This window comes from Pteronotus mesoamericanus, unplaced genomic scaffold (genome assembly GCF_021234165.1).
Source record: "Pteronotus mesoamericanus isolate MK-2021 breed Mesoamerican mustached bat unplaced genomic scaffold, CSHL_Meso_final contig_101, whole genome shotgun sequence".
In the NCBI taxonomy this organism is placed as follows: Eukaryota; Metazoa; Chordata; class Mammalia; order Chiroptera; family Mormoopidae; genus Pteronotus; species Pteronotus mesoamericanus.
Genome location: NW_026555001.1, coordinates 11,772,448 through 11,798,757, shown reverse-complemented (window position 1 = coordinate 11,798,757; position 26,310 = coordinate 11,772,448). Strand labels below are relative to the sequence as shown.

Genomic DNA, 26,310 nt, shown 5'->3' with positions numbered 1-26,310 from the left:
TTCCCCTTGTTAGGCTGTTCCCATGCTTTCGGCACAGAGTTATCCACATGAAGAACAACCCTGTTTCCTAAGCTGGGGTTTAGTATCAGCTCACCACTGGATTGCACCAGCCAACCGAGAACTGGTCAGGTGCAGTGGCGGGTGGCTAATATTTTAACGTAATTTTAAGTTGTTAAAAGTTCATGCCTTTGACTCAATCCAATTTGTAGTTGCACTTTATAATATGAAATTTTGAAAACATCAAATATTTGGAGAGTAAATTATGGCATATCGATGGAATATCAGCCATTCAAAGTCATGACTGTAGAAATATGGAAATATTTATAATTATCACATTTTTTTTTTTAGGTAGAAGACAACTTCATTTTGCTACTCTAAAAACTGCATGTATAAAGATTAAAGTAAATATAGGAGCTAGACTTGTGGGTTAGTTTTTAAAGTTTCATTTTCTCATGTATACTTGATTAGTATTGTGATTGGTGACAGCTACCATCTAGCACTTAGAGGATTTTTCATGTAAGACTGTTGCAAAGATGCAACAGATGCATAGTAGAGGATACAGAAATTGACTAGTACCCATAGTAACTCAAATTAAGATTAAGTGCTTTTCAGGAGAGGGAAATAACAGCAAATAAGACCAGAGAATAATTGGGGAAACTTAGAGAATAGTTACGTGCATTGTTTTATTATAATTTATCCATACAGTTCCCAAAACATAGTAGACACTCAATGTATATTACCAAATTCCAGAAAGTAACTGAGAGCTGCAAATTTACATTTTCTAAGTACTAACAGTAAAGTAGGAAGCCAGACTGTGAGCTCCTTTATAGCAGGGACCTTGTCCTATATATCTTTGTACTTCACACAGTGCCTCGTACGTTGCAGGTGCACAACATTAATTGAGTTGACTTGATCCATAGTCAAAATTGGATATTAATGTATACACCCGACACTTCTGAAGGAAAAAAAAAAGACAATGTAAAAATGATTTCTGAAGGGAGCAGCATGGAACACTTAACTAACAGCCAGGTTTCTTTCAGCCTAAAGAAGAATTATTAGTGTGGTATACATAAAAGTTTCACCAAAGTTTTACATTTACAACATTAATTTTAAGGGTCAGAAAACAAGCCATTTCAGCAGAAAGATGAGCAGATTTAAAAAAATGACAACTAGAAATGATATAAATGAGTTACCAAGAAAGTAAGAAGAATAAAGTTAATTGAAGATACTACAGGATGCTAAGTTTGGATATGAATTAAAGATTCTGAAGAGGACCTGGGAACCATGATTATGAGAGGGTTTTCAATAATGTATACTGTCTAGACAGCAATATATTAAAAGAATGAGCACATTTAATTGTTATTTGGACTTGTGTTAAACTTTGTTCAGTACTCTTCTCATCTGCTTCTAATATGTCCTATTATGATACCTCATTTTGCCTTATATTTTGTTTACAGTTAAACACAATTAGATTTGAGCTCTTCTGAAACAAAGATCTTATTATATTCATCTTTGTATTTATTTCTTATATTCAAAAGGAGAATATAAATATACTCCTTTTTTAATAAAGGCGTATATAAATATACTTTCAAAAGGAGTAATATATAGGGAAAGCAAGCACTGGCACTAAAGTTCTTCTCTAGACTTCCTGTCTTTCTTGAAGTTTTAAGGAGATAGTAGTTAAAGATTCTAGAACTAGAATTCTAGAATCTACAATAGTAAAGAACACTTGTGCCCGATCTCCTTTTTACATACTTGGTGCAAATTCCACTTAAAAAACATTAACCTATTAGGCAATACCTACTTAGGAATAATATAATATATATAGTAGAGAAACAGTTGATTTGGGTATAAATATTAAAACCTGGCTTCCTCACTTGTTTGCCATGTGAAATTAACCAAATAGTTTAACATCTGAGCATCATGTTTTTTCATATATAAAATTAGGGTAATAATTCTTCATCGAGAGGCTCAAATGAGATAAGATAGATGAATCTGCTTTGTAAACTTAAATACCTACTTTATCGGTATCTACTTCAATATTACAATGATGTTCTATCTTTTTTGTTGTTGCTTCTATTTTTTTTTTCCAGGAAATTTATGGAAAAGAAAGTGCTCAGAGAAATAAAGAACATGATTCAATATGCATGTGCTTGCACACACACACAGATGTGTGCATTGATATGTGGTAGAATTTATTGAGTGTAAATGGGCCCTCTGAGCAGTTTGTGGGGAGGGGCATGAGCCACCTCTCAAGACCTAGAAATATATATTCCAGATTCCATAAATCACTTTTCCAAGGAAGTATCTTTTGGTGGTTAATGTAGGAAGACATTAGTTCCCTTGCCTCCATTACCAAATCCCATACCCAAGCACCCTTGCCACCATTCCCATCTCTGGAATACTGGTGTATCAAGGAATTTTTAAAAGTTGATTTTATTATTTTTTTTAATCCACATAAACTTATGTTTATAAAAAAGTCATGGGTTATTAAATAATAGGTAAAATATATAACTTTGATATCTCAGTTTTAAGATACCCAGAGCCATTCCATGTTAATTTATGTTGAAACCACTTCTTAAAGACAAATTTGCACAGTAAAATAGAAATACATAGTTATGCCATATTGTTGTTGTTGCTTTCCTAAAAAGAGGCTTTTATTCCTTTGGGTCCACCATAGATATTTCATATTATCTCTTGGTCCCAGGGCTCCTGGATGGGGTTGGTCCCAGGGAGGGCCTTCTCATGGAGGTCCCTGTGTAGTATTAGATCTGTAGGTACTGGCATAAAAAGACATTCACAACATAATTTTATGTGAAAAAAGTGCATGTTGTAGGAAAATCTTTGTAGTGAGATTCTATTTTTGTACATGTATATTTGTATTTGCATAGGAAAAAGCCTGGATAGATATACAACAAACTATTAATAATGGTTACCTCTGGAGAGGGAAGATGAGGAGGGGAAGTCTTTGCTTTATACAAACTTTTACATAATGTTTGAACCTTTTTTTTTTTTTACCAAAAGCATTAATTTGTTTTAAAATTAATTAGAAAATATTATCATATAAAACATTCAATAATGGCAAAGAGTATTATGTGAGTAATGAGTCTAATCAGTTGTATGGTAGTATTAAGAGAAAAATCTTCCAGTTCATTCTTCCCGTCACCCAGTTATTTTTAGGTAGTGTGAAGAAAACAGTTAACATATTAGGCCTGAGATTGCTATCCTCAGGCCTACTTGCAAGATTGGCTGGTGTCTGGGAATTTGAATAATAAACAGTTTCCTACACTGATAGAAACTTTCCCTAAATGACAAGAATGTCTGATTGTGTCTAAACTATTTGTGCAAACAATATGGTTTATATCAAGTACCTGCATATCCCTTCTAGGGGTCTGGAATTTTGGTATGTCTTAGGTAGAAGGTGCCAATATAATCAGCCCCAACAAAAACCCAAGCACTGAGTTTCCGATGAGTGTCCCTGGTAAACAATATTTCTTATGTGTGGTCAGAACCTATTGCTAGAGGAATTAAGTGTGTCCTGTGTGGATCCAATGAGAGAAGACTCTTGGACGCTGCTGACTCATTTTCTCCAGGTTTTGTCCCGTGTGGCTTTTCCCTGTGCTGATTTTGCTTTGTATCCTTTTGCTGTAATAAAGCATAGCAGTGAGTATTGACTGTATTCTGAATCCTGTGAGTCCTCCTAGCAAATCAAACCTAGAGCTGATCTTGAGGATCTCAGACTCCTGGGCAGTTTAAGATATACATAAATTACAGTGTCTTCTCTCATAAATTTCTATTTTGTTAATCAAATATCAGACATATAGATTTGATACATATAAATGACAATATAAGATAATGATTGACTAAAGGTTAAGTTGAACACTATAGAGCATAAATTCTGAAGGAGTTCAGAAGAGATTGAGATAAATGTAAGTAGGTTATCTTTGGAGTAGCATTGAGCATACTTACCTGGCAGGGGAGATACCATGATCACTGGAGTAGTATTGAGCAAAGAATAAGTATTTAAGCAAAGCTGGAAAGGGGCAGGGTGGAATATAGACTGAAACACTAATGAAGACATATGGAGAAACTCAATTATCCTTACCAGAATATAGGAATTGAGCTTATCTGGCAAGGTGAAGAAGAGGATCTCAAGGATAAAGAAAACTTCCTGAAACCACTGCAGCTGGTAGGAGCCACCCTTAAAAGCAGACAACTCCTTTCATGTATTCCAACATATGCCCAGTGCTAATTACTCCCATTAGTCTTCTTTTCAATGTGCACTAGAGCAAACATGCCCTGCCCACCATAAATATTGAAATGTAATATTATATTATATACCTAACTACTTTGTTTAGAGTGATAATTGAATAAACCCTCTGATAATCATTTTAGGGCATTCATTTCTAATTTTGTATCAACTGTCTCTCCTTATCCTTCCACAGAATCTTAGCTTTAAAAATCAAGTTGAACAGGTTAAGTAACAATGTATACTCTTACACCTACTGCTATTTCAAAACCATGAGCTCATCCACTCTTTCACTAGTAACAAATCATCCTTAACTAGAGAATCTCAAACTGGTGTCTTTGTTTTAGTTTGTTTGTCTTTAAATTTTGAGTCATCAATTAAGCAATAGATTCACATAAAACTCAGAATTCTGGTTTCTCTTGGAATGTTTTAAAAATCTGGCAATAGTCGGCCACACACACCTAAGAGGCAAAAATCAGCTGGAGCTGAGTAGACAGCTATCCCATCTAATAAAGGGATGCTACTCCAGTTTCTGGGGCTCCACCATTCACATCATATACAGTTTTCCAATTTCACACCCACATATGGAACTAATATGCTCTATGGCCACTGTTGCTAGGTGGTATTTAGTTTTTTGGCCACTGCAAGAGACTATAAACTTGATCTTATTCCCTACTATAATCCTGGTACCTTACAAATTGCCAGTCATGTTGTCCATGCCTAATATCTATTTGTTGAATCAATAATAAGCACCACAATGTGGACTCAATAAATGGAAATGGTTAATTGTCCACAATTATGTTTTTGCTTATTAACACAGATAATAGGATAATAATCACCTAATTGTTATTCTACTCTTCCCATCCCTTGTTTTCAGCTATGTATTTTCTTTAAATTTTTTAAATTCTATTTTTAGGGATAGGGGAAGGAAGGGAGAAAGAGAGGGAGTGAAATATCCATCAGTTGCCTCTCACACACCCCCAACTAGGGACCTAGCCCGCAATCCAAGCACATGCCCTGACTGGGAATCGAACCAGCAGCCTTTCAGACGAGATCAGGCACGTTCAGGGTGGTATGGCCATAGAAGAGCAACCTTTCAGTTCACAGGCCTACACTCAATCTACTGAGCCACACCAGCCAGGGCCAACAATGCCATTTAATTTGTTTCTCTTTTAAGTTTCCTGCTTCTTTCAGAGTCAGTCACTTCCTCTGTTGGTTCTAGTTGTGCCATTTCATTTTACTTTTCTTTTTTAACCTACAAGAATACTTTAATATCTATCATTGGTCCCTACTTCAAATAATCCAATATCTTTCAAGCTGGAGAGAAATAGAGCTAAAATATCTAGGAGGAAAAAAAAAACCCCTACTTGGTGGTAGTCACTTAGTAAATAGATTAATGGGTTAAAGTGATAAAATGACTGAATGTCCTGGATTAGTTGGCACAGTACTCAGCTCCTCCTTTTTGTCCTGGTGAAACTGGCCCAGATTCCATTCAAGATTAAGGGTTCTCCAAGTTTTCACCATCTGAAAACTGGGAGGCTGGCAAACTGTAAGTTACATGGCAGAGAAGGTTAGGATCTTCAGCCCAGGCAGATTATAAGGCCAGGGTAACATTCAGGCACTATTTTCCTTGAGACAAATTTAGGAAGAGATTAATTCAGAAAATGGATGTGACTGGGAAGTAATTTCGAGAGGCAGAGAATGTGGATTGAGATTACTAAACATTGAGATCTCAGTAGAGTCTGAATTCTGGAATGGCTTTGTAGGTGTAAGAGACAAAAACAAATAAAATTTATTGAGCCCTCTTATGTTACAGGTATTATGGTGGAGGTTTTAGATGCATTCTTTTGTTCCGTAATTTAATTCTTATTCCACCCATTTTGCAAAGGACTTAACTAGTTAAAGAACTTGTTCTATATCACACAACTAATAAGTGACAGGACTAGAATACCAATCCCAGTCTTTCTGACTTTTAACCTATGTTACTAACATACTGAAAAAAAAAAAAAAAGGACAAGGTACAGAAAAGCACGGTCAATATTAAGCACAACTGGATATCAGAGAATTAGCAAGGGGCAAGTCAGAGACCAGAAACTCAACATGTGGATGGCCAGGAATGAAAGATAACTCCTTCTCCAGGGGGCAAAAAACATATTTATTTCATAATTAATAAAATATATACAGACTACATAAAAATTTTTCTCTAGAAGCCTAGATTTTTCTTTTAAGACCCTCAAGTAATATGTGTCATTAACTAATATGTGATGTTGGGCAAGTAACAGACTGTTAGAGCCTCAAACTCTCTATTTTAAAAAATAAAGATAACGCTTAATTAAAAGTTACCACAATAAAAGTTAAACAGCTTAGCTTAGAATGTGGCTCAATGTTAGAAGTAGTGGTCATCATCATCATTGTTGTTCTTTCCTTAAACTTAAGCATGTTAATTTACCTCATAATTACAATATGATTTTTATAATTCAGCAAAATGATTGGGCAATTCTTTCCTAGATGAGTCATCCATCCTAAGCTCCAATCTGAATTTGAGGGAAAAAGGAACTTGATAAATAATCACTGTGGCAGATTCCTTGCAAAGATGCCACAATAATTCCATATATATAAAGGGACATATATACACATCCCTTTACAATGCGACTTTGCCACTCCTCCATCAACATGTAGAATTTATTTTCCCACCTCTTACAACGTAGTTGGCCTTGTGACTTACTCTACTTAAAAAAAAAAATGCAACAGAAATGACACTGCGCAACTACAAAGTTCAGGTTTCAAGAGGCCTTGAAGCTTCCACTCATACTCTTAGAAGCCAGATCCAACATAAAGAGCTCTGGAATACCCTGCTGGAGACATATGCTCCAGCCAGTAGCTACCACCAGCATCTGGACATGTGAGGGAGGAGAGCTAGCCCGCTCAGCTCCAGTGAAGCCATCAGGTGACTGCACCACATGAATGTCCCAAGGCACCACCAGCAGAAGAGCCACCCAACTGAATGCAGCCCAAATTGCTGACTCATAAAATTGTGACTAAATAATTGGCTGATTTCTTAAGTCAATCCGTTTGAAGTGGTTTATTACACAGCAACATATTTCTAGAATAATTACCACGTTTGAATTATTTTTCAAGTTATTAATCTTTATTCAATGAGTACCATAATCAAAGTATCGGGTTAGGTGCAGGAAGTGAGCCACCGCCTGGAAGTAAGTTTATAATCTATATCAGGAGGTAATAAAATACTTAAATAACTATCACACAGAGCAATATATGAGAAGAGCCATAAAATAACACTACCAAATTGCCATAAAAATTTAAAAAATACAATCACTTCTGCCCTGACTAGTTTGGCTCAGTGGACTGAGTGCCAGCCTGAGAACAAAAAGGTCGCCTGTTTGATTCCCAGTCAGGGTACATGCCTGGGTTGTAGGCCAGGTCCCCATTTGGGAGCACACGAGAGGCAACTAACTGATGGATGTTTCTCTCGCATGTTGGCGTTTCTCTCTCTCTCTTTCTCCCTCCTTTCCCCTCTCTCTAAAAATAAATAAATAAAATCCTTTTTTTAAAAAAAGGATAATTTCTGCTGGAGATGATAAGGGAAGGAGTAATCAAGAAGATAACATTACAGTTAAGCCCTGAAGGATTTTTGACAGTGGAGGTAGCAGAAGAAACAAGTCTGAGGGAAAGAAAAATGACTGAGCACAATTGTGGTCCTGGGAAATGGTAAAGAATGCTCAGAAACTTGCCAGTAGTTCATTTTAGTTGAATTATTGTGTATACATATATACATTTCATAAAAGACATATATATATATACACATATATGTCTATATAGACATGTATATACAAGAACATTTTGTTCTTGTATGTGCCCTGGCTGGAGATGGAACCCACAATCTTGGGATATGGGGACAATGCTCTAACCCACTGAGATACCTGGCTGGGGCCACTACTCTGTTTTTATATAATAGATGTGGAAGCTAAAACATAGATGTGGAAGTTGAGTCACTAGTCCAAGATCACAGAAAGAGGTGGAGCAGGGATTTGAATGCAATCAGTCTGACTCCAGAACCACTCTACTATTGAACCATCTTTTGGCCAAATTAAAAAGTTAGTTACTTAAGAAGAAAAGAAAAAAACTGGCACCAAACTAAAATAAGTTGTGGTAAATTCATATCATGGAATATAGTAGTGAAAATAAATGTACTATAGCTATACAAATCAACAAGAAAGGCCCTGGCCAGTGGGTTGGAGCATTGTTCCATAAACCAAAAGCTTCCAGCTTTGATTCCCTGTCAGGGCACTTGCCTAGGTTGCAGGTTTGGTCCCAGTTGAGGTGCATACGAGAGGCAACTGATGTTTGTTTCTCTCTCACATTGATGTTTCTCTCTCTCTCCCCCTTCCTCTCTCTAAAAACAATGAAAAAAAAATGTCCTTGGGTAAGGATAAACAAAAAAATCAACAAAAAGGAATCTAAAACAGTTAAAGATTGAGCAGAAAACATTAATAAAGAAGAATACATTGGTGTCAAAACCATGCAAAACAATGCAATATATTGTTTAGAAGTAACTACATACATATATGCAAAACTGAAATCAAAGGCAAAGGAATGAGTACAAAATTCAGGGTAGTGGCTTTTTGTAGAGGGGGAGAAAAACTGAAATTAGAGAGGGCCTCACAGAGTGCTTCAAGGAGATAGTTACATTAGTTTTTGTAAACTGGATGCTGTTTTATTATTTTTCTTTAAATTATACATATAAGTTATGTACTTCTTGTTTACATGATATATGTATATAATAGATTTCACACAACAAAAAGTACTATGGAGCTCAAAAGAGAGAAGTCAGCAATTGAAATGAATCAAGATGTTAAAGAAAGGGCATTTCAGCATGAGGAACTGCAATAAGCACAGAGGCAGGAAAGAGGAGGGAGAGAGAATAGGAGGGAAATAGGGAGCAAGTAACTTTTGCAGTAGCCTACACTTGTAGAAGAGTAGTGATGGAGAAAAATTAGATAAAGTTGTTGCCAGAATGCAGTGATTCTTTGAAGCTGGCATGATGTATCTGTAAACCTCATGCTGTAAACAATGATGATTTTGCATCAGTTAGGATTCCTTAGTTTTAGGGAATAAGAAATGGTTGACCCAAGTAAAAAATAATAATAATAATAATAACAGAAGAGAGAAAAAAAGAGATAGGGGGATGGGAAAGAGAAACAAAAATTGGAGAAAATAAACTGAATAGTTTATTGGATAGGTTACATTATAAAGCGACCAGCCTAGGAAACTGGCATCTCGGGATCTCAATGAGGCGAACCGATAGTCCTGCTCCTTAGCATTCAGTTCCTACTACCTTCTACGCCAGTGTTTCCATCCAAGATTCAAGTTCCTGGGAGAGTAGGATTGACCTAGTATTTCCATCTGTGATCTCAGAGCTGGGGTTCTGTGCTTGCAGTTCATTAGAGCAGTAGAGGTGAGTAGATCCCCAAAGGAATGGATTTAGAATAGATAAAGGGGAGGGGTGGGGAAAGGCCTAGTGTGGATTCCTCAGTAAACTATCGGACGATTACTGTGTAAAAGTTAAGAATTCGCTTATTCAAATAAATTAATTCTTCATCTAAACATAGTAATTTAGTTGAACCTCTGGAATCTTTGACTTCATCCCACTGAGCTAACATTCTCGTTTTGGTGACCTTAAAATTTGTACGTCTCTACTACTGCTCTCCTCTTAGATGATTCCTAGATTGGTACCTATTGCTTCTGAAACGGAACGCAGAGTAATCATCCTATGCGGAAGACTGGCAGAAAATACTGAAAGAAATACTCATAAGAAAACGATGACATTACGAAATAGAAACCCTGCGAACAAACCGAGCGACCCCAAACTGCAGCTGCGTACTTCTGTGAATTGATGAGCAAGGTTCCCTGCTAAGGGGCTCCCAGGAGCAGTGAACGACGTAGAGCCGAACTGCACATTGGGAACTGTAGTTCCTTGGGAAAGGGACTGAGGGACAGACGCCGCACACGCGCACTAGGAGCTCAGGTCAACAAAGACGGCGGCGTGCGCGCGCGCCGCAGAAAGACACCGGAGGGCGTGCGCGCGCGGCCACCACTCTGAGCTACTAGAGGCGGCTAAGAGGACTGAGAGAGGGAGGGGCAAGAGCCACCGACCTCAACCCGAGAAGAAGGGGTAGTGCTTCTTGCCTGCGCGAAGAGAAAGGGGCGGGGCCGGCGATCAGCGCTAGGAGGTGCCGAGCTCCTGGGACCGGCCGGCGTGCGGGGGTCTGTGGCCCTCGCCGTCCCAGTGGCCGCTGCCGTCACTTGGTCGCCGTCGGTCTGCGGGAGGCGGGTTATGGCGGCGGCGGCAGCGGGAGCTGTGAATGAATTCTCCAGGTGGACGAGGGAAGAAGAAAGGCTCCGGCGGCCCCAGCAGCCCGGTGCCTTCCAGGCCTCCGCCCCCCTTCCTGGCCCCCGCCCGTACCGCCCGTCCCGCCCCCAAGCCGGCCCCTCCGCCGGAGTCGCCGCATAAGCGGAACCTGTACTACTTCTCCTATCCGCTGTTCGTAGGCTTCGCGCTGCTACGTTTAGTCGCCTTCCACCTGGGGCTCCTCTTCGTGTGGCTCTGCCAGCGCTTCTCCCGCGCCCTCATGGCCGCCAAGAGGAGCTCCCCGGCCGCGCCGGCCTCGGCCTCTCCTTCACCCCCGGCTCCGGTGCCGGGTGGGGAAGCCGAGCGAGTCCGAGCCTTCCACAAGCAGGCCTTCGAGTTCATCTCCATTGCCCTGCGCATCGACGAGGACGAGAAAGGTAACTGGAGGGCTCGGGGGAAGGGGCGGTGGCGCCGGGGAGAAAGCGGTGGGATCGCGGAGGGAGGGCAACACCAGCGTCCCTTTCCTGCGGGAGCAGGCGGTGCACCCCTGGAAATTGATCCTCCCCGCGAGACTGTTTCCCCGCAGTCAGACTCTGCGTTTCTCAGTTAAAACCTCTCCCTTTTCAGGGCTCCCTAATTGTTGACTTTGTTTCACACACCAGCCTTCCCCTCCGCTTTTCATGACACCAGACGTGCTGGTGACAGTGACATTTGTCCTAGAGTGACCACACGGACCCTTTCTGTAAACAGTGTGTGGTTTTCTCTGAGCCAGGTTTCCAAAAAGATTTTGATACCGAAGAAGCTGTGACTTGTTAAAGGCTTTTAATGAAAGCAGAGTACTGTAGCGTCAGAAAAAAGAACAAATAGTGACTTAATTTTGAAAGGAACAGCTGCATATGATTACAGCTGAATTTGCATTTTTTAAGTTTCATGACAGTCACTTTACCGATATAATGACTCCTAAGTATTTTTCAGTGAAGTTCTGTTTTAGCCTAAAACTTTTGCCCCTGGTTAATTTGATTTTATCTAAATTAGTATTTCTCTAAGGCAGTCTCTAAATTTCTAAGTTGAAATGTTAAATGAATGAATACAATAAATTTATACATATCATTTTACAATAGAACTTAAAACAAAAATTTATGTTTCTGAACGAAGCAAGGATACTTCATCCTCCACATTTCTTTTAAGATAATGTATGTTGGTCTATGTGCCAGGCACTGTCCTCTTAGCTTTCCATGTGTTATCTATTTAATCCTCTCAATTACCCTGTGAGGTGAAGGTACTGTTGGTGTCAACATTTTACAGATGAAAAAACTGAGGCTCAAAAGATTAAAGCAGGCCATTCCAACCCTGGACTAATTAGTAATGAAACTTTTTTTATGGAAGATGATAGAAGTTAAGAGTCTTAGAACATTTTGAAAATCCCTCTTTCCATCTTCAAATCCAGTGTGCCGAGATCATCTTCTCCCTCTACCAAAGAACAGTTTTCCTCCACACCTCAATTAAGCACTCACTTTCATTGTTTATTATTTTTTTAAAACAGTCTGCACTTAATTTGTAGTCTCTCTCTCCACTACCAACTCCAGAAACTGTTCTTGAATTAAAGCTTTGTTGAAACATATTTCCTTTGTGGGGTCTGGCAGTGAGAAGTAGGATAATGTTCATGGTTTTGGAACATAAAGACAGAGTGAAGGTTAAGAGAGTTCAAGGAAGGAGACACATTTAAGGAAAGAATGCCATGCATTTGTAGAAGGAAATGTTTTGTTAACTGCTTCATTCTTCAACTTTTAGGATCAAAGATCTTTTGGAGAGGATAGAGAAGGGTACTATAATTCCTTCCTAGAGAAGTAATGTTTTATTGTAGTACCCTGTTGTAATATGGTCCTCTGAAGTTTAACAATCTAGGTCAAAGATATTTTAGAATAGAGGGAATATGTTTAAGGGTAGATTAATTGTTGTGTTTAGGAAGAGACTGCCAGAAAATACAAGGAAATTTTAGTTAGCACTGGGTGATGGGAGTTTGGAGGTACGGTCAGAGAACAGGTCAAGGAAAACCTAGGTATGAAAAAATAAAAAAGACCATAGGCTCCTAGAGATAAAAAGAAATCCGTTCTGTGTGAGAGATAAGTGAAAGAGGTAGAATTCAGACCATGGTTTTCATGCGTGTGACTTAACTTTGAGTATTACACATATGTCTATGTCTATTATATTTAAATAATAATAAATACTTTTTAAAAATATAAACACTTTCTGCAATCTATGTAACCCATGTTTCACCCTCTTTCTACTGATAATATTTCTATTCCAAGGTTTTTGCTTTATTCTTTAGTTTCTAAAGTGGACATCAGAATGGACTGTAACTTTTTAGTTTGAATTCTACAACTGATGTGTCATATGCCAAAATAAGTTAGTTCAAACTGAAACAAATTATGTATTCATTTTTCCTTTAAAAATGAAGTAAAACTGAGTTTATATAGTCATAGTTCTTTTCTACCTAAGAGTTTCATGCACATACTGAAAGTTTTTGTATTGGGTTGGCCAAAAAGTTCGTTTAATTTTTTTGTACAATGGCTCTAGTGGGACTTCATTGTCTTTAACCTCATTTGAAACAATTTTATTAGATTGTGTTGTGACAGCTGTCACATCAGCATGCGTTAAAAAAAATTTATCAAAGTTGGTGAATATTTGTGCAGCCATATTGATATTGAAGATGAAAGAAAATATGCAGTATTTTTGGCATATTATGCGTTATTTGTTCAAAAAAGGTTAAAAACAAAAAAAAGATTTGTGCAGTGTATGGAGATGGTACTGTGCCTGATCAAACGTGTCAAAAGTGGTTTATGAAGTTTCTTGGTACTACTGACATTCTGGCCGTATAATTCTTTGTTGTGAGGCTGTCTTATGCGTTGAAGATGTGTAGCAGCACCCCTATCCTCTACCTACTAGAAGCCAATAATGGGAGATAGCCGACATACTCAAAATATCCAAATCAATAAAGTTATTGGTGAAAATGAAATGTGTGTATTTTATTTTATGTAAAAAAATATAACAAACTCTTTAGCCAACCCAATTTTAGCCTTAACCCAGTAGTTGTAAGAAGAGTTCACATTTGAAATATATTGTCCTCTCAGTCATCCTAGATAATACAAAACTTAATTCCAAGAGAACTTCAATCTCCTTCCTTCTCACTGCATTAAAATATATATGAACAAATAGAAACGAGTTGGATATGCAGTCCTTAAAGGTTTTCTAACTCTATGATAAACCATTAAGGGGCTTATTGTTGTCATGCACTGCCATTCCCCTTAGCAAGCTGACTTAGCTTCCAACTGTACTGAGAGCCACTTTATTTCATCCGGTCAGGTGGGTTATTTCAGACTGTAGTGGTATTGACTGAAACATTTGGTGCCTTGAAGTAAAGACCAAATTAAATCTTATTTTTATAAAGCAGTGTATGAAGGTGGTCAATATGGTGAATATGTTTATTTTGAATTCCATTCTTTCTTATGGCATACTCAACTTTGACACTGAATTTGTATAAAGACCTAAGTTTTTCTTTTTAAATACTTTTAAAATATTTATTATTTTCAAAGAGAGGGGAAGGGAGGGAGAGAGACAGGGAGAGAAACATCTATGTGTGAGAGAAACATTGATTGGTTGCCCCTGGCCCACAACCCAGGCACACACCCTGAGCCCGGAATCCAACCAATGACCTTTCGCTTTGTGGGACTCTGCCCAACCCACTGGATCACACCAGTCAGGGCTGAAAACAAACTATTTTAAATGGAGAAGTACAGCAAATTCTGTTTACCTAATATTGAGCTACATGAGGTCTCCTCATTAAAGCATATGTTTATTGGGTACCAGTTAATTTGTAGAGCTCTGAATTCTAGATGTTACTTGAGAAGAACACTTCATCTTCAGTGAGATGTGTTAAGACAACACTTGTTATGTGATGAATAAATGTGTATATATTTTTATGTATATTACATATCCCTCATTTTTTCCAAGGAATTAAATAGTTTTGTGGGTATTTTCTTAAATTGTTGAATATCCCTAGCAAACTGATAACCTATGGTATCTATTGTATATATGGAGAAGCTGAAATTTAAAGAGTGAACTCACCAAAGCAGAACAAGGAACAGAGTATAGGTGAACAGACTCATAATTTTATACTATTTGTTTTATAATAAGCAGCTCTGTTTTGTAATGCTAAATACTGAACCCCTTGGATACTTGGGAGAAAGGATGAGGTTGTAATAGTGATTTTTGGATTAACCAGAACATGACCTAACATGTTTCACATGGCTCCTGCGGGGAGACAAGCCTGAGATATCCTGATAACACAGTGGTGCAGGTTGTCTAGGTGTGTTTCAAATATGTAGGACTTGACAGTAAGGGCCCAAAATGTTGTATTAAAGAGAGAGTGTGAGTTTCTCAGGATGTTGTAAGACTGAAGAATCTAGCACCAAGGACAGAAATTGTCTAAATAAAATCTTTTTTTCTCTTTATTCCTAGTAAGTTTATATTAAAATACCAGGTTTTATTAAAAATAAATTTCCATATAATTTTGTGTTTTCATGTAACCCAATCTTGAGCTTTATTTAAAACACACAAAATACATGCTTATCTACATTTATTTTCAGAAGGGCAAAATGGAGAGTAGAAATAAGATTTAGTATACTTTATTTTACTTCTAAAAACTACTAGACACCATTCTGAAAATGGATTTCAGACAATTTTCTTCAGCCTAATGATTCTGCTTGTAAAGTTTCCATGATAAGAACAAGGAAATAATTATTCTGATGAATATTCAAATAATATTATACTTTTCCCAGAGAATAGCAGTACCTTTTATTAAATGCACAATAAACATTTCACATTTTAAGAATATTTATTGGAATTTGCACTGAACAAACAGAAAGGCAGCCACTCTTGGGAACCTTATCCCTTGTTCTAGTTTTAGCTTTTTTTTTTTATGGTTGATTATTTTTTTTAAATGATATTTTATTGATTATGCTATTACAATTGTCCCAGTTTTTCCCCTTTTGCCCCCCTTCACCCAACACCATACTCTCTCCGCAGTCCCCACACCATTGTTCCATGAGTCATACATGTAAGTTCTTTAGCTGCTCCATTTCCTATACTGTACTTTACATCCCCATGGCTATTCTGTAATTACATATTTGTATTTCTTAATCCCGTCACCTCTTCACCCATTCCTCCATGTCCCCCTCCCATCTGGCAACCGTCAAAATGCTCTCCATATCCATGATTCTGTCTCTGTTCTCCTTGTTTGCTTAGTTTGTTTTTTAGATTCAGTTGTTGATAGATTTGTATTTATTGCCATTTTATTGTTCATAGTGTTGATCTTCTTTTTCTTAAATAAGTCCCTTTAACATTTCATATAATAATGGTTTGGTGATGATGAACTCCTTTAGTTTTTTTCTTGTCTGGGTAGCTCTTTATCTGCCCTTTGATTCTAAATGATATCTTTGCTGGGTAAAGCAATCTTGGCTTTAGGTCCCTGTTATTCATGACTTTGACTATTTCTTGCCAGTCCCTTCCAGCCTGCAAAGTTTATTTTGAGAAATCAGCCGACAGCCTTATGGGAACTCCCCTGTAGGTAACTAACTCCTTGTCTCTTGCTGCTTTTAAGATTCTCTCTTTATCTTTAACCTATGGCATTTTAATTGTGATGTGTCTTGAAGTGGACTTCTTTGCATCCTTTTTGTTTGGGGCTCTCTGGGCTTCCTGGACGTGCATGTCTCTTTCCTTCACAAAATTAGAAGTTTTCTTTCATTATTTTTTCAAATAGAATTTCAATTTCTTGCTCTTTCTCTTCTCCTTCTGGCACCCCTATGATGCAAAAGTTAAAACACCTGAAGGTGTCCCAGAGGGTTCTTACACTATCCTTATTTTTTTTTATTTATTTTTTATTGTTCAAATACAGTTGTCTCCATTTTCCCACCACCACTTTCCATTCTCCAACCCACCCGCACTTTCCACCCTCAGTCCTTCCCCACTTTGGTTTTGTTGATGGGTCCTTTATACATGTTCCTTGACATGACCCTTCCCTTTCTTTTCCTCATTACCCCTCTTCCTCCTCCCCTCTGGTTATTGTTGGTTCGTTTTATTTCTCAATGTTGCTGGTTATATTTTTCTTACTTGTTTATTTTGTTGAGTAGGTTCCACTTATAGGTGAGATTGTCTTTCACTGCCTGGCTTGTTTTGCTTAGCATAATGCTCTCTGGTTCCATCCATGCTATTGCGAAGGGTAGGAGTTCTTCCTTTCTTTTGCTGTGTAGTATTCCATTGTGTAAATGTACCATAGTTTTTAGATCCACTCATTTATTGATGGGCACTTAGGTTGTTCTGGTTGGGGTTTTTTAGCTTTCTTATATTCCAAATGATTGATTTGATTCTTGGCTTCATCCACTGTACTGTTGTTTCCCTGTAAATGTTCTTTATTGTACTTTATTTCAATTAGTGTATCCTTCATTTCTGACTGGATCTTTTTTATGCTGTTGAGGTCCTCACTAAGTTCCTTGAGCATCGTTCTAACCAGTGTTTTGAACTCAGCATCTGATAGATTGCTTATCTCCCTTTTATTCAGTTCTTTTTCTGGAGTTTTGATCTGTTCTTTCTTTTAGGCCATGTTTCTTTGTCCCTCATTTTAGCAGTCTCCCTGTGCTTGTTTCTGTGTATTAGGTAGAGCTGCTTTGACCCCATGTATTGGTAGCATGGCCTAATGTAGTGTTTGTCGAGTCCAGTGGCACAGCCTCCCCTATCACCCAAGCTGAGTACTTGAGGTACACCCTTTTGTGGGCTGAATACACCCTTCTCTTGTAGTTGAGCCTTGACTGCTGTTGGCAGGTCAATGGGAAGGATTTACGCAGGCCATTCAGCTGCAAAGACTGTCTGTGACCACTGACTATCTACCTCCGCCCTCCATGGAGGATCAGCTGTGCTCGGGTGGGGTGGTGGTGCTCTGTTGTGGTCTCTAGCTGTCCACTGGGAGCACAGGCCCTGGGGTTTCTTGGTTGGTGCAGGCCAAGGTCAGCGCCTACCTGTATTCTGCCTAGGGCCACCGTGCCTGGGCTTTAAAGCAATCCGAGATGGTTGCTGCTTGTGCTGGGCTGGGAGGTTCCCAGGGGAATCCAAGCTGTGAATCTAGGCTGGCTGCTGCTAATGCCATGCCTGGGGCCACTTAGCCAGAGGTATGAGGGCTGAGGGCTTATTGAGGTTGGTTGGTGCTTGTTTGAAAGGATTTAGGAAGTTGTGAAGAATAAGCCAAGATCAGCCATTCATATGGCAAAGTCTCTCTTAACAGCTTGGGTGGGCCTGTAAGTTGGGTGGCTAGGAGTTTTCAGGGACCTCCAGTGTTAGCCAAGTTGATTGATTCTCAGATACTGCCCGATCTGCCAGCTCTGTTGCTCTGTAGGGGGAGGGTTCAGAAAAGGGATAATGGCCTTTCTGTCTGGGAGATAGCTGTTCCCCAGCTCTCACCTTAAAGCCAGACCCCTCACTTCTTCCTATATGCCACTGGTGCCTTTCAAGCTGATATCCTACTGCTTGAGATAGAGGGAGTGAGTCTGAGTAGGCGAGTCCATGTGTGGGTTTTTTAAGAGGAGCTGCTTGGAACTCTAGAAGTTTTTCCACCAACTGAGTCCCCACTGGTTTTTGCAGCCAGAAGTTATGGGGACTTATCTTCCTGTTACTGGAACCCTGGGCTGGGAGCTCTGGTGTGGCGCTGGGACTTCTCACTCCTGAGATATCCTTCCCGAATTTTTATCCACCGCCCGTAGGTGTGGGACCAGCCTGCTCCACATCGCTGCCCCTTTTACCAGTTTGGATGAATGTTTTTTTTAATTCTGTAGTGTCATACTTCCACTCAGCCCAATTTCTGATGGTTTGGAGTGATGGTTGTTCAGTAACTTAGTTCTAATTTTAATGTGGTTGTGTGAGTAGGTGAGCTGTGTGTTTACCTATGCCACCATCTTGATAGGAACGTCTCTGGGTTTAGTTTTTTGTTTGTTTGTTTTATTGCAAGTTTGTATTGGGTTGGCCAAAAAGTCCATAATTGTTGGCCAACCCAGTATTTTTCCTTACATAGAATACAGTTAAACCCTCTAAAACTCACTTGGTAGCTAGATTCCTAAGATTACTGCTAGTCATTCTGATGACAACGGATAGTCTGTAAATGAGGATTAACTTGTTGAAGAAGGGCGTCGCCTCACCCACTATTTTATTCCCCAATAGTAGTTGCTCAGACAATAGTGGTCAGATCTTTTACTTCTGGCAAAGTATAGATTTTTTACTTTACTTTTCTACAAGTTTCCTTCCCTTGACCTATGTAATACCAGTGAAGGTATTGATATGGTGATGTAGTCTTTTTTTCTTTCGCTTTGTGGCTTACTAACAAATGCTCACGGTAGCCATCATAAGCAATAAAACATATTTGAGTATACTCACATCTCAGCAGTTGTTTATTTTGGTAAATGAGGAAAGAAAAATGTCAAAATCTGTAATTTTCGTGGAGCCTATTAAATGAATTAGGTAAAAGAAATGTCATCTTGTTTCTAGTTAATGAAATTAAGGCTCAGAAATATTAACTGGCTTTCCCAACATCATACAGCTATTAAATGATGGAGCAAGGACCTAAATTTCTGTCTTCTAACTCACATACTTGGAAACACACATCTTTCTTCATCTGAACTATTCTCGTTTTGACCCTTTTTATGGCAGTCTGGGACCACTAATATATGAATGAAAAGATACAGTAGATAACTTACAAATTAGTATACTATACTTACTATTTAAAGATAGATATTACCAGCATTTTGTTGCTTGTACCGTAACATACACTCAAAATTAAAATAATGAACAAATGTAGAAAGAGAAAATCCTTTGTAATCTTACCCTTAGAGACTTGATTGCTAATACGTTTCCTGACTTTGTCTACTTATAGAAACAAATATTTACTCATTGGAGGGGGAAAAAGTGTTACATACAAACTGCTCTCTAACCTTTTTCACTGAATGTATTGGGACTCTTTAAATTGCAATGTATTTGATCTTCCCCTTTTTTTTCCAGCTTTTAAGTACTTTATTAAAATTACATAAAGTGCACAATCAATCTATTGCTTAATAAATTATCAAACTGCACAAAGAAGTTAGAAACCCTACCAGGTCAATAAATAGAATATGCCCTGGCCAGGTATCCCAGTTGTTTGGAGTGTCATCCCTGTACACCAGGGTTGCAGGTTTGATTCCTGATCTAGGGACATACAAGAATCAACCAGTGAATGCATTAATGGATGGAGCAGCAAGTTGATGTTTTCTCTCTCTCTCTCTCTCTCACTCTGTCTCCCCCCCGCCCTCCCTCTAAAAATGAATAAATAATAACAAAAATAGATTACTCCAGAATCCTGCCTTTCTCATGCTCTCTTCTATTTACCACCTCTCCCAATCCTTCAGATTTGTATGTATCAATCTTAAAGTCTTACACAGTAGATAATTTTGTTTGATCTTAAACTTTATAAATGAAGTTGTATGTGTTCTTTTTGTCTATGGCTTCTTTTGCTCAAGTTTATGCTTCTCAGATTAATCTGTGATGTTGCATGTGGTAGTAGTAGTTTGTTTATTTTCATTGCTCTATACCAAGAGTCAATGAACTGCCTGTAATGGATCATTCAGTAATTTTTAAATTGTGGTAAAACATTGATAACATAAAAGTTGCCATTTTAATCATTTAAAGTGTATAATTCAGTGATATTAAATACATTCACAGCATTGTGCAGTCATTATCACTATCCATTTCTGGAATTTTTCATCATCCCAAATAGAAACTCCCTATTTCCCTTTCTCTGTTGTTCCGTTTCCCAGTTCCTGATATCCCCTGCTCTGCTTTCTGTTTCCATTAATTTGCCTGGTCTAGGAATCTTCATATAAGTAGAATCACACAGTATTTGTCTTTTTATGTCTAACTTACTTTCCTTAGCATGATGTTTCCAAGGTTCATCAGCCATGTTGTAGCATGTATCAGATTTCATTCCTTTTTAAGGCTGAATAATATTCTGTTGTGTGTGTATACCACATTTTGTTTATCCATTCATCTGTTGATGGACATTTGGGTTGTTTCCATCTTTTGTGAACAATGCTGCTATGAACATTGATGTATAAGTATCTCAGTCCCTGCTTTCAATACTTTTGAATATCTACTGAGGAGCAGAATTGCTGGGTCAGATGGTAGTAATTCCATGTTTAAGTTTTTGAGGAATTGCAAAACTGTTTTCTACAGCAGCTATATCATTTTTGCAGTCTCACCACCAGTACACATGTGTTTCCAATTTCTCCACAATTTTTAGTTTTAGGATTTTTTTTTTAAAATATTGCCATGCTAATAGATGCAAAGTGGTGTCTCATCATGGTTTTGATTTGCATTTCCGTAATGACTTATGATGTTGAGCATCTTTCTGTGTGCTTATTGGTCATTTGTATATCCTATTTGGGAAAATGTTAATTTAAGTCCCTTATGTATTTTTGCGATGGGTTTTATTTTCTGTTGAGCCATTTAGTAAATTTTTAAGCTGTCACAACTACTTAACACTCTCATATGGTAGGTATGATCCAGTAAAGCTGTATGTACAAAGACAGCTGACTGTATTTGACCCTTGGGCCATTATTTGCCCTATATTACATAGTTCACGTGTAGTTCAAATTATTGGCTAATAATTTCAATACAACAAATGATTTTAAGTTCCTGCCACCCCAGCTTGCCTTGATTTGATGTAGTTTGGTTGGTTGAGTTTTGAGTGTTATTTGGAGCCATAGGTGTAATAGGGAAATGTGCTACAGGCACTGTGAACTGTTAAAGGGTCTTGAAGCTCTTTTCTGTGCTGGAGACCATTGGTAGGTTTGTTTGTTTCTGCCATAATGTAGTCAAAAGGGTAATCAGTGGAGATTGTGGGTCATAGTTTCTTCTGCTTTAAGGGATTAAAGTGATTTGAGTATGGGTTTCAGCCTTTGTGCAGACTGGCCTAGTTCATAACTCTTCATTGGTAACAGGGCTTCAAAAAAAGTCCTGGGGTCTTTGCCACTACTTCTCCTGGGCATGCCCTGGAATTCATTTTTTGTCACCTTAGTTCTATGAATTTGTTGAAAACTCTGTTTTTCTTTTGCTTTCAGAATTAGCAATAACTTGAAACAGGAAAGTGTCCCAAATGCTAGGCTCACCTCTCTTGGCTTTTCTCCTTTCCACATTTTGGTGATTTTCACTTTTTTGAAAACTCTGATCTTTGAAACAAAGTGTGTGTGTATTACACACACAGATATATTTTTCAAGTCTCAATAAATATATATTTAATTTTTATTTATTGATTTGGGAGGGGGAGAGAGAGAAACATCAATTTGTTGTTCAACTTATTTATGCATTCATTGGTTGATTCTTGTATGTGCCCTGACTGGGGATTGACATTTGAACCAACTGTGCTACCTGTCTAGGGATGAAACATATTTTTAAAAATATTTTTCCAGCTTTTATAATCTAATTTTATTCTTGTGATCAAAATTTTAGTTCTGGTATTATAATCCAAGATACAATAAATATCCTTATACATAAATATTGGAGTATTGTGATTTTTTTAAAAAGATTTTATCTATTCATTTTTAGAGAGGGGGAAGGTAGAGAAAAAGAGAGGGAGGGAAACATTGACATGAGAGAGAAACATCAATTGGTTACCTCTTGCACGTGCGCTGACCAGAACCAAATCTGCAACCCAGGCATGCACCCCTACCGGAACCAAGCCAGTGACTTCACCCCACAGGATGACTCCCAGCCAGACCACACCGGCCAGGGCTGAGTATTGCACTTTTTAAAAATCAGATTTATTGAGGCATAATTTATGAATGGTAAAATTTACCCTTTTTAGGGGTATGTAATTCAGTGAATTTTGACAGCTGGGTAACCAGCGCCACAGTGAATATATTGAACATTTTATCACCCCAAAAGCTCCCTTGTGCCCCTTTAGTAGTCAGTTCCCTATCCTTCCCCTTAGCCCCTGGCAGTCACTGGTCTGATCTGTCCCTATAGTGTTATCTTCACCAAGTGTCTCCATATAGTGTTGGCCTCACCAAGTGTCATATAAATAGAATTCTACAGTATGTAGCCTTTTGTGTCTAGCTTCTTGCACTGAGCATGCTTTTGAGACTCATTCCTGTTGCTACATATATTTAGTTTGTTCCTTTATATTGCTGAGTAGTATTTTATGTATGAATGTACCACAGTTTGTTAATTCATTCACTAAACTATGGACATCTGGGTTCTTTCCAGTTCTTAGCTTTCATGAATAAAGCTGTTATAAATATTCACATGCATGTCTTGATATTTTCATCTCTTTGGGTAATTCATAGAAAAAGGCATTGATGGGTCATGTGGTGAATATATGGAAGAAACTACCAAAGTCTTCCAAAGTGGCAGTACCATTTTGTATTCACAACTGCAAATGCATGGGAGGTCCTTCATACTTGAGCTTGCAATTTGTTTCCCATTCTAAATTAGGTATGTAGTGGTATCTCGTGGTTTTAATTTGTAGTTCACTAACAACTAGTGAGCACTTTTTTTTTTCTGTATTTGCCATTTATGTCTCTTTTATGGTAAAATTTATGTTTCAGTCTTTTGACCAGTATTTTTTAATGAGTTATTTGTTTTTGTTTTGTTTTTTTATCATTGTATTGAAGAGTCCTTCATATATTCTGGTTGTAAGTCCTTTATTAGACACCTTATTTTGCCAGTATTTTCTCCTAGTAAGTCTGTGGCTTTTCATTGTCTTAGCTCAATGTTTTCAGAGCAGGAGCTTTTAATTTTATCAGTTTTTTTTCCTTAAGATTTGTGATTTTCATGTTTCGTTGAACAAGTCTCTTCTAAGCCAAGACTACAAAGGATTTTGTCTTTATTTTCTTCTATAAATTTTATATTTTTAAGTTTTATATTTAGGTCTGTGATCTATTTCAAGTTAATTTTTATATGTCATATGAAGGGTTTTTTTGCATGGTACATCTGTTTTTCCAGTTTCATTTTTTGAGAAAGCTTTTCTTTCTCCGTTGACTTACCGAGTTATCTTTGTCACAGTCAGTCAGTGCTGTGTGTGTAGATCAGACTTTGTCTTCTGTTCCATTGACCTACGGGGGTCCGGCACAAATAACACCCCTTTCTTATTACAAAATCATAAGCATGTAATTCTGTAACATTACAATATCACACTGAAGCACACCATATGATATTTTAGGTGAAATGTTCAAATTAAAAGTATAAGTTATTACCCCCATATTGTTACCCTACCAACCACACTCTTCTGCCAGACCCTGTAAGTCAATGGAATATGACTGTCCTTTCTCCAATAGTCTTCTACTTTTAGTTAAGTCTATATGTATTTTATATAGTACTGGCTTATGAGATTTAAACAATGTAGTAAGTCAACTACCTGTTACCAGAGAATATTAGGTAATTGAGTAATTATTGAGCTGTGAATTTATTTGTAATCAGTCATTTCATTTGCCTACAGTAATGCACTACAACTCCTGAGAACATTTTGTTCAGATGTTGCCATTAAGAATTAGCAGTAAAAATTAGTATAAGCACTCTCAAAAAGCAGTTTATAGGTTTCTGGTAAATGGAGAGTAAATGATGATCTGTGACTCATCAAATCTACTTCTTAAGCATATACCTTAGAGAAATTGGCACATATAAGGGGACAGGTGCAAGATTGTTTATTGCACCATTATTTGAGATACTAAAAAACTGGAAACAACCTAAGTATTTTGTATTTACGTTGTTGAATAAATTATAGGATGATCTAGGATACTATACAGAAGTCATAAAGAATGAACCAGATCTGTATACAGCAAATTAGATCATAAGCAATGCAATTTTTAAAAAATTAAACAATACAAATAAAATAGGAACAATAGAAAAACATGTGTTAGAAAGAGATGCACTAAATTCATGACAGTGGTTTCTGGAAAGTAAAAAAGTATTAGAATGGGAAGAGGCATAAAAAAGGAACTTCTGTTGTATCTGCTAGATTATACTTTATTTTTAAGAGTTTTAAGCAAATGTGACTTTATTATCAATATTCCCACTACTAAAATGCAAAGTCTATTTTACTATTTTCTGTAATTTCCCTTTTTTTAATTAAAAAACCAAAACCATATATAAACAAATATTTATAAAGAAATAAGGTAAGCATCAAAATAGTTTGAATTGATTTACTATTAATAATTTCTTCATGTGTTATTATCAAGTACTCATTGAGCACATATTCTGGACCAGACACTGTAAAATACTAATGGCACTGTAATAAGTAAGGAATAATCCTGTCTCAAGAACTGAATCTAGTTAGTGATTTATTTTTAGGATGGAGTAAGGGGTAGAGGATTAGGTGGTACACACATAAGGGGATAGCATTTCTTAGTTGTTGTATATAGTTATGATAAAACTTTATTTTATCAAGAGAATCGTATTTTATTGATTTCAAAATTTCAATTAATGAATGGCATGGGAGTTTTTGTTTGATTAAATAGAGACATGAGTTGGGAAAAGATGAAACACACAGTTCTAATAGATGATTTTCACCATAACTTTACTACACCTCTGTATTAGTTACTCAGAGGCTTGGCAAATTTTAAGAACCAAGAAAGTAATTTTCAAAAACAGTGAGATTTACAAATAAACAATCTAACTATATACCTAAAAGAATGCGAAAAAAACAACAAAGCCCAGAGTAAGTAGAAGGAAGGAAATAGTAAAAATCAGAGCAGAAATAAATGGCATAGAGACTAAAAAAAACAGTATAAAAGATCAGTGAAAATAAGAACTGATTCTTTTATGAGATAAACAAGATGGACAAACCTTTAACCAAACTCATAAAGAAAAAAAGAGAGAGGACCCAAATAAGTAAAATCAGAAATGAAAGAGGAGAAATAACTGACACCACAGAAATGCAAAAGATTGTAGAAAATATGAACAACAGTATGCCAACAAATTGGAGAGCCTGGGTGAAATAGATGAATTCCTGGAAACGTACAATCTACCAAAACTGAATCAGGAAGAATCAGAAAATCTGAATATACCCATAACAACTAATGAAATTGAAGCAGCAATTAAAAAAAAAAAAATCCCTGCAAAGAAAGTCCTGGTCCAGATGGCTTTACAGGTGAATTTTAGCAAACATTTGAAGAAGTAACACCTATCCTTCTCAAACTATTCCAAAAAATTCAAGAGGCTGGAAGACTCCCAAGCTCATTACAAGCCCAGCATTATCCTAATTCCAAAACCAGATAAAGACACTACCAAGAAAGAAAATTATAGGTCGATATTTCTGATGAACATAGATGTAAAAATCCTCAACAAAATATTAGCTAACCAGCTCCCACAATACATTGAAAAGATCATACACTATGATCAAATGGGATTTATTTCAGAGACTCAAGGTTGGTGCACATCAGTAAATGTGGTACACCGTGTAAACAAAATGAAGGATAAAAATCACAAAGTCATATCAGTATATGCAGAAAAAGCAATTGATGAAATCCATCCCCATTTATGATCAAAACCCTCAGCAAAGTGGGAATAAAAGTAACATCCCTTCGTATAATAAAGGCCATACATGACAAACCCACAGCTACATCAT

At 37.3% G+C, this 26,310-nt stretch overlaps 1 protein-coding gene and 1 non-coding gene across 3 annotated transcripts in view; one reads left to right on the top strand and one right to left on the bottom strand.

The window, feature by feature from the left end:
- Positions 1-12: 12 nt before the first annotated feature.
- LOC129068151 (small nucleolar RNA SNORA65) lies at positions 13-142 on the bottom strand. Its single transcript, XR_008528904.1, has one exon. It is a non-coding gene; the product is annotated as a small nucleolar RNA SNORA65 (small nucleolar RNA).
- A 10,192-nt stretch (positions 143-10,334) lies between these two features.
- SPAST (spastin) overlaps positions 10,335-26,310 on the top strand; it is a 54,857-nt gene continuing 38,881 nt past the window's right edge. For both annotated transcript variants that reach the window (XM_054568176.1, XM_054568168.1), the window contains exon 1: positions 10,335-11,056. In XM_054568176.1, coding sequence (XP_054424151.1) covers positions 10,633-11,056 — 424 coding nt within the window. In that variant the 5' untranslated portion in view covers positions 10,335-10,632. The remainder of the gene's footprint in view (positions 11,057-26,310) is intronic.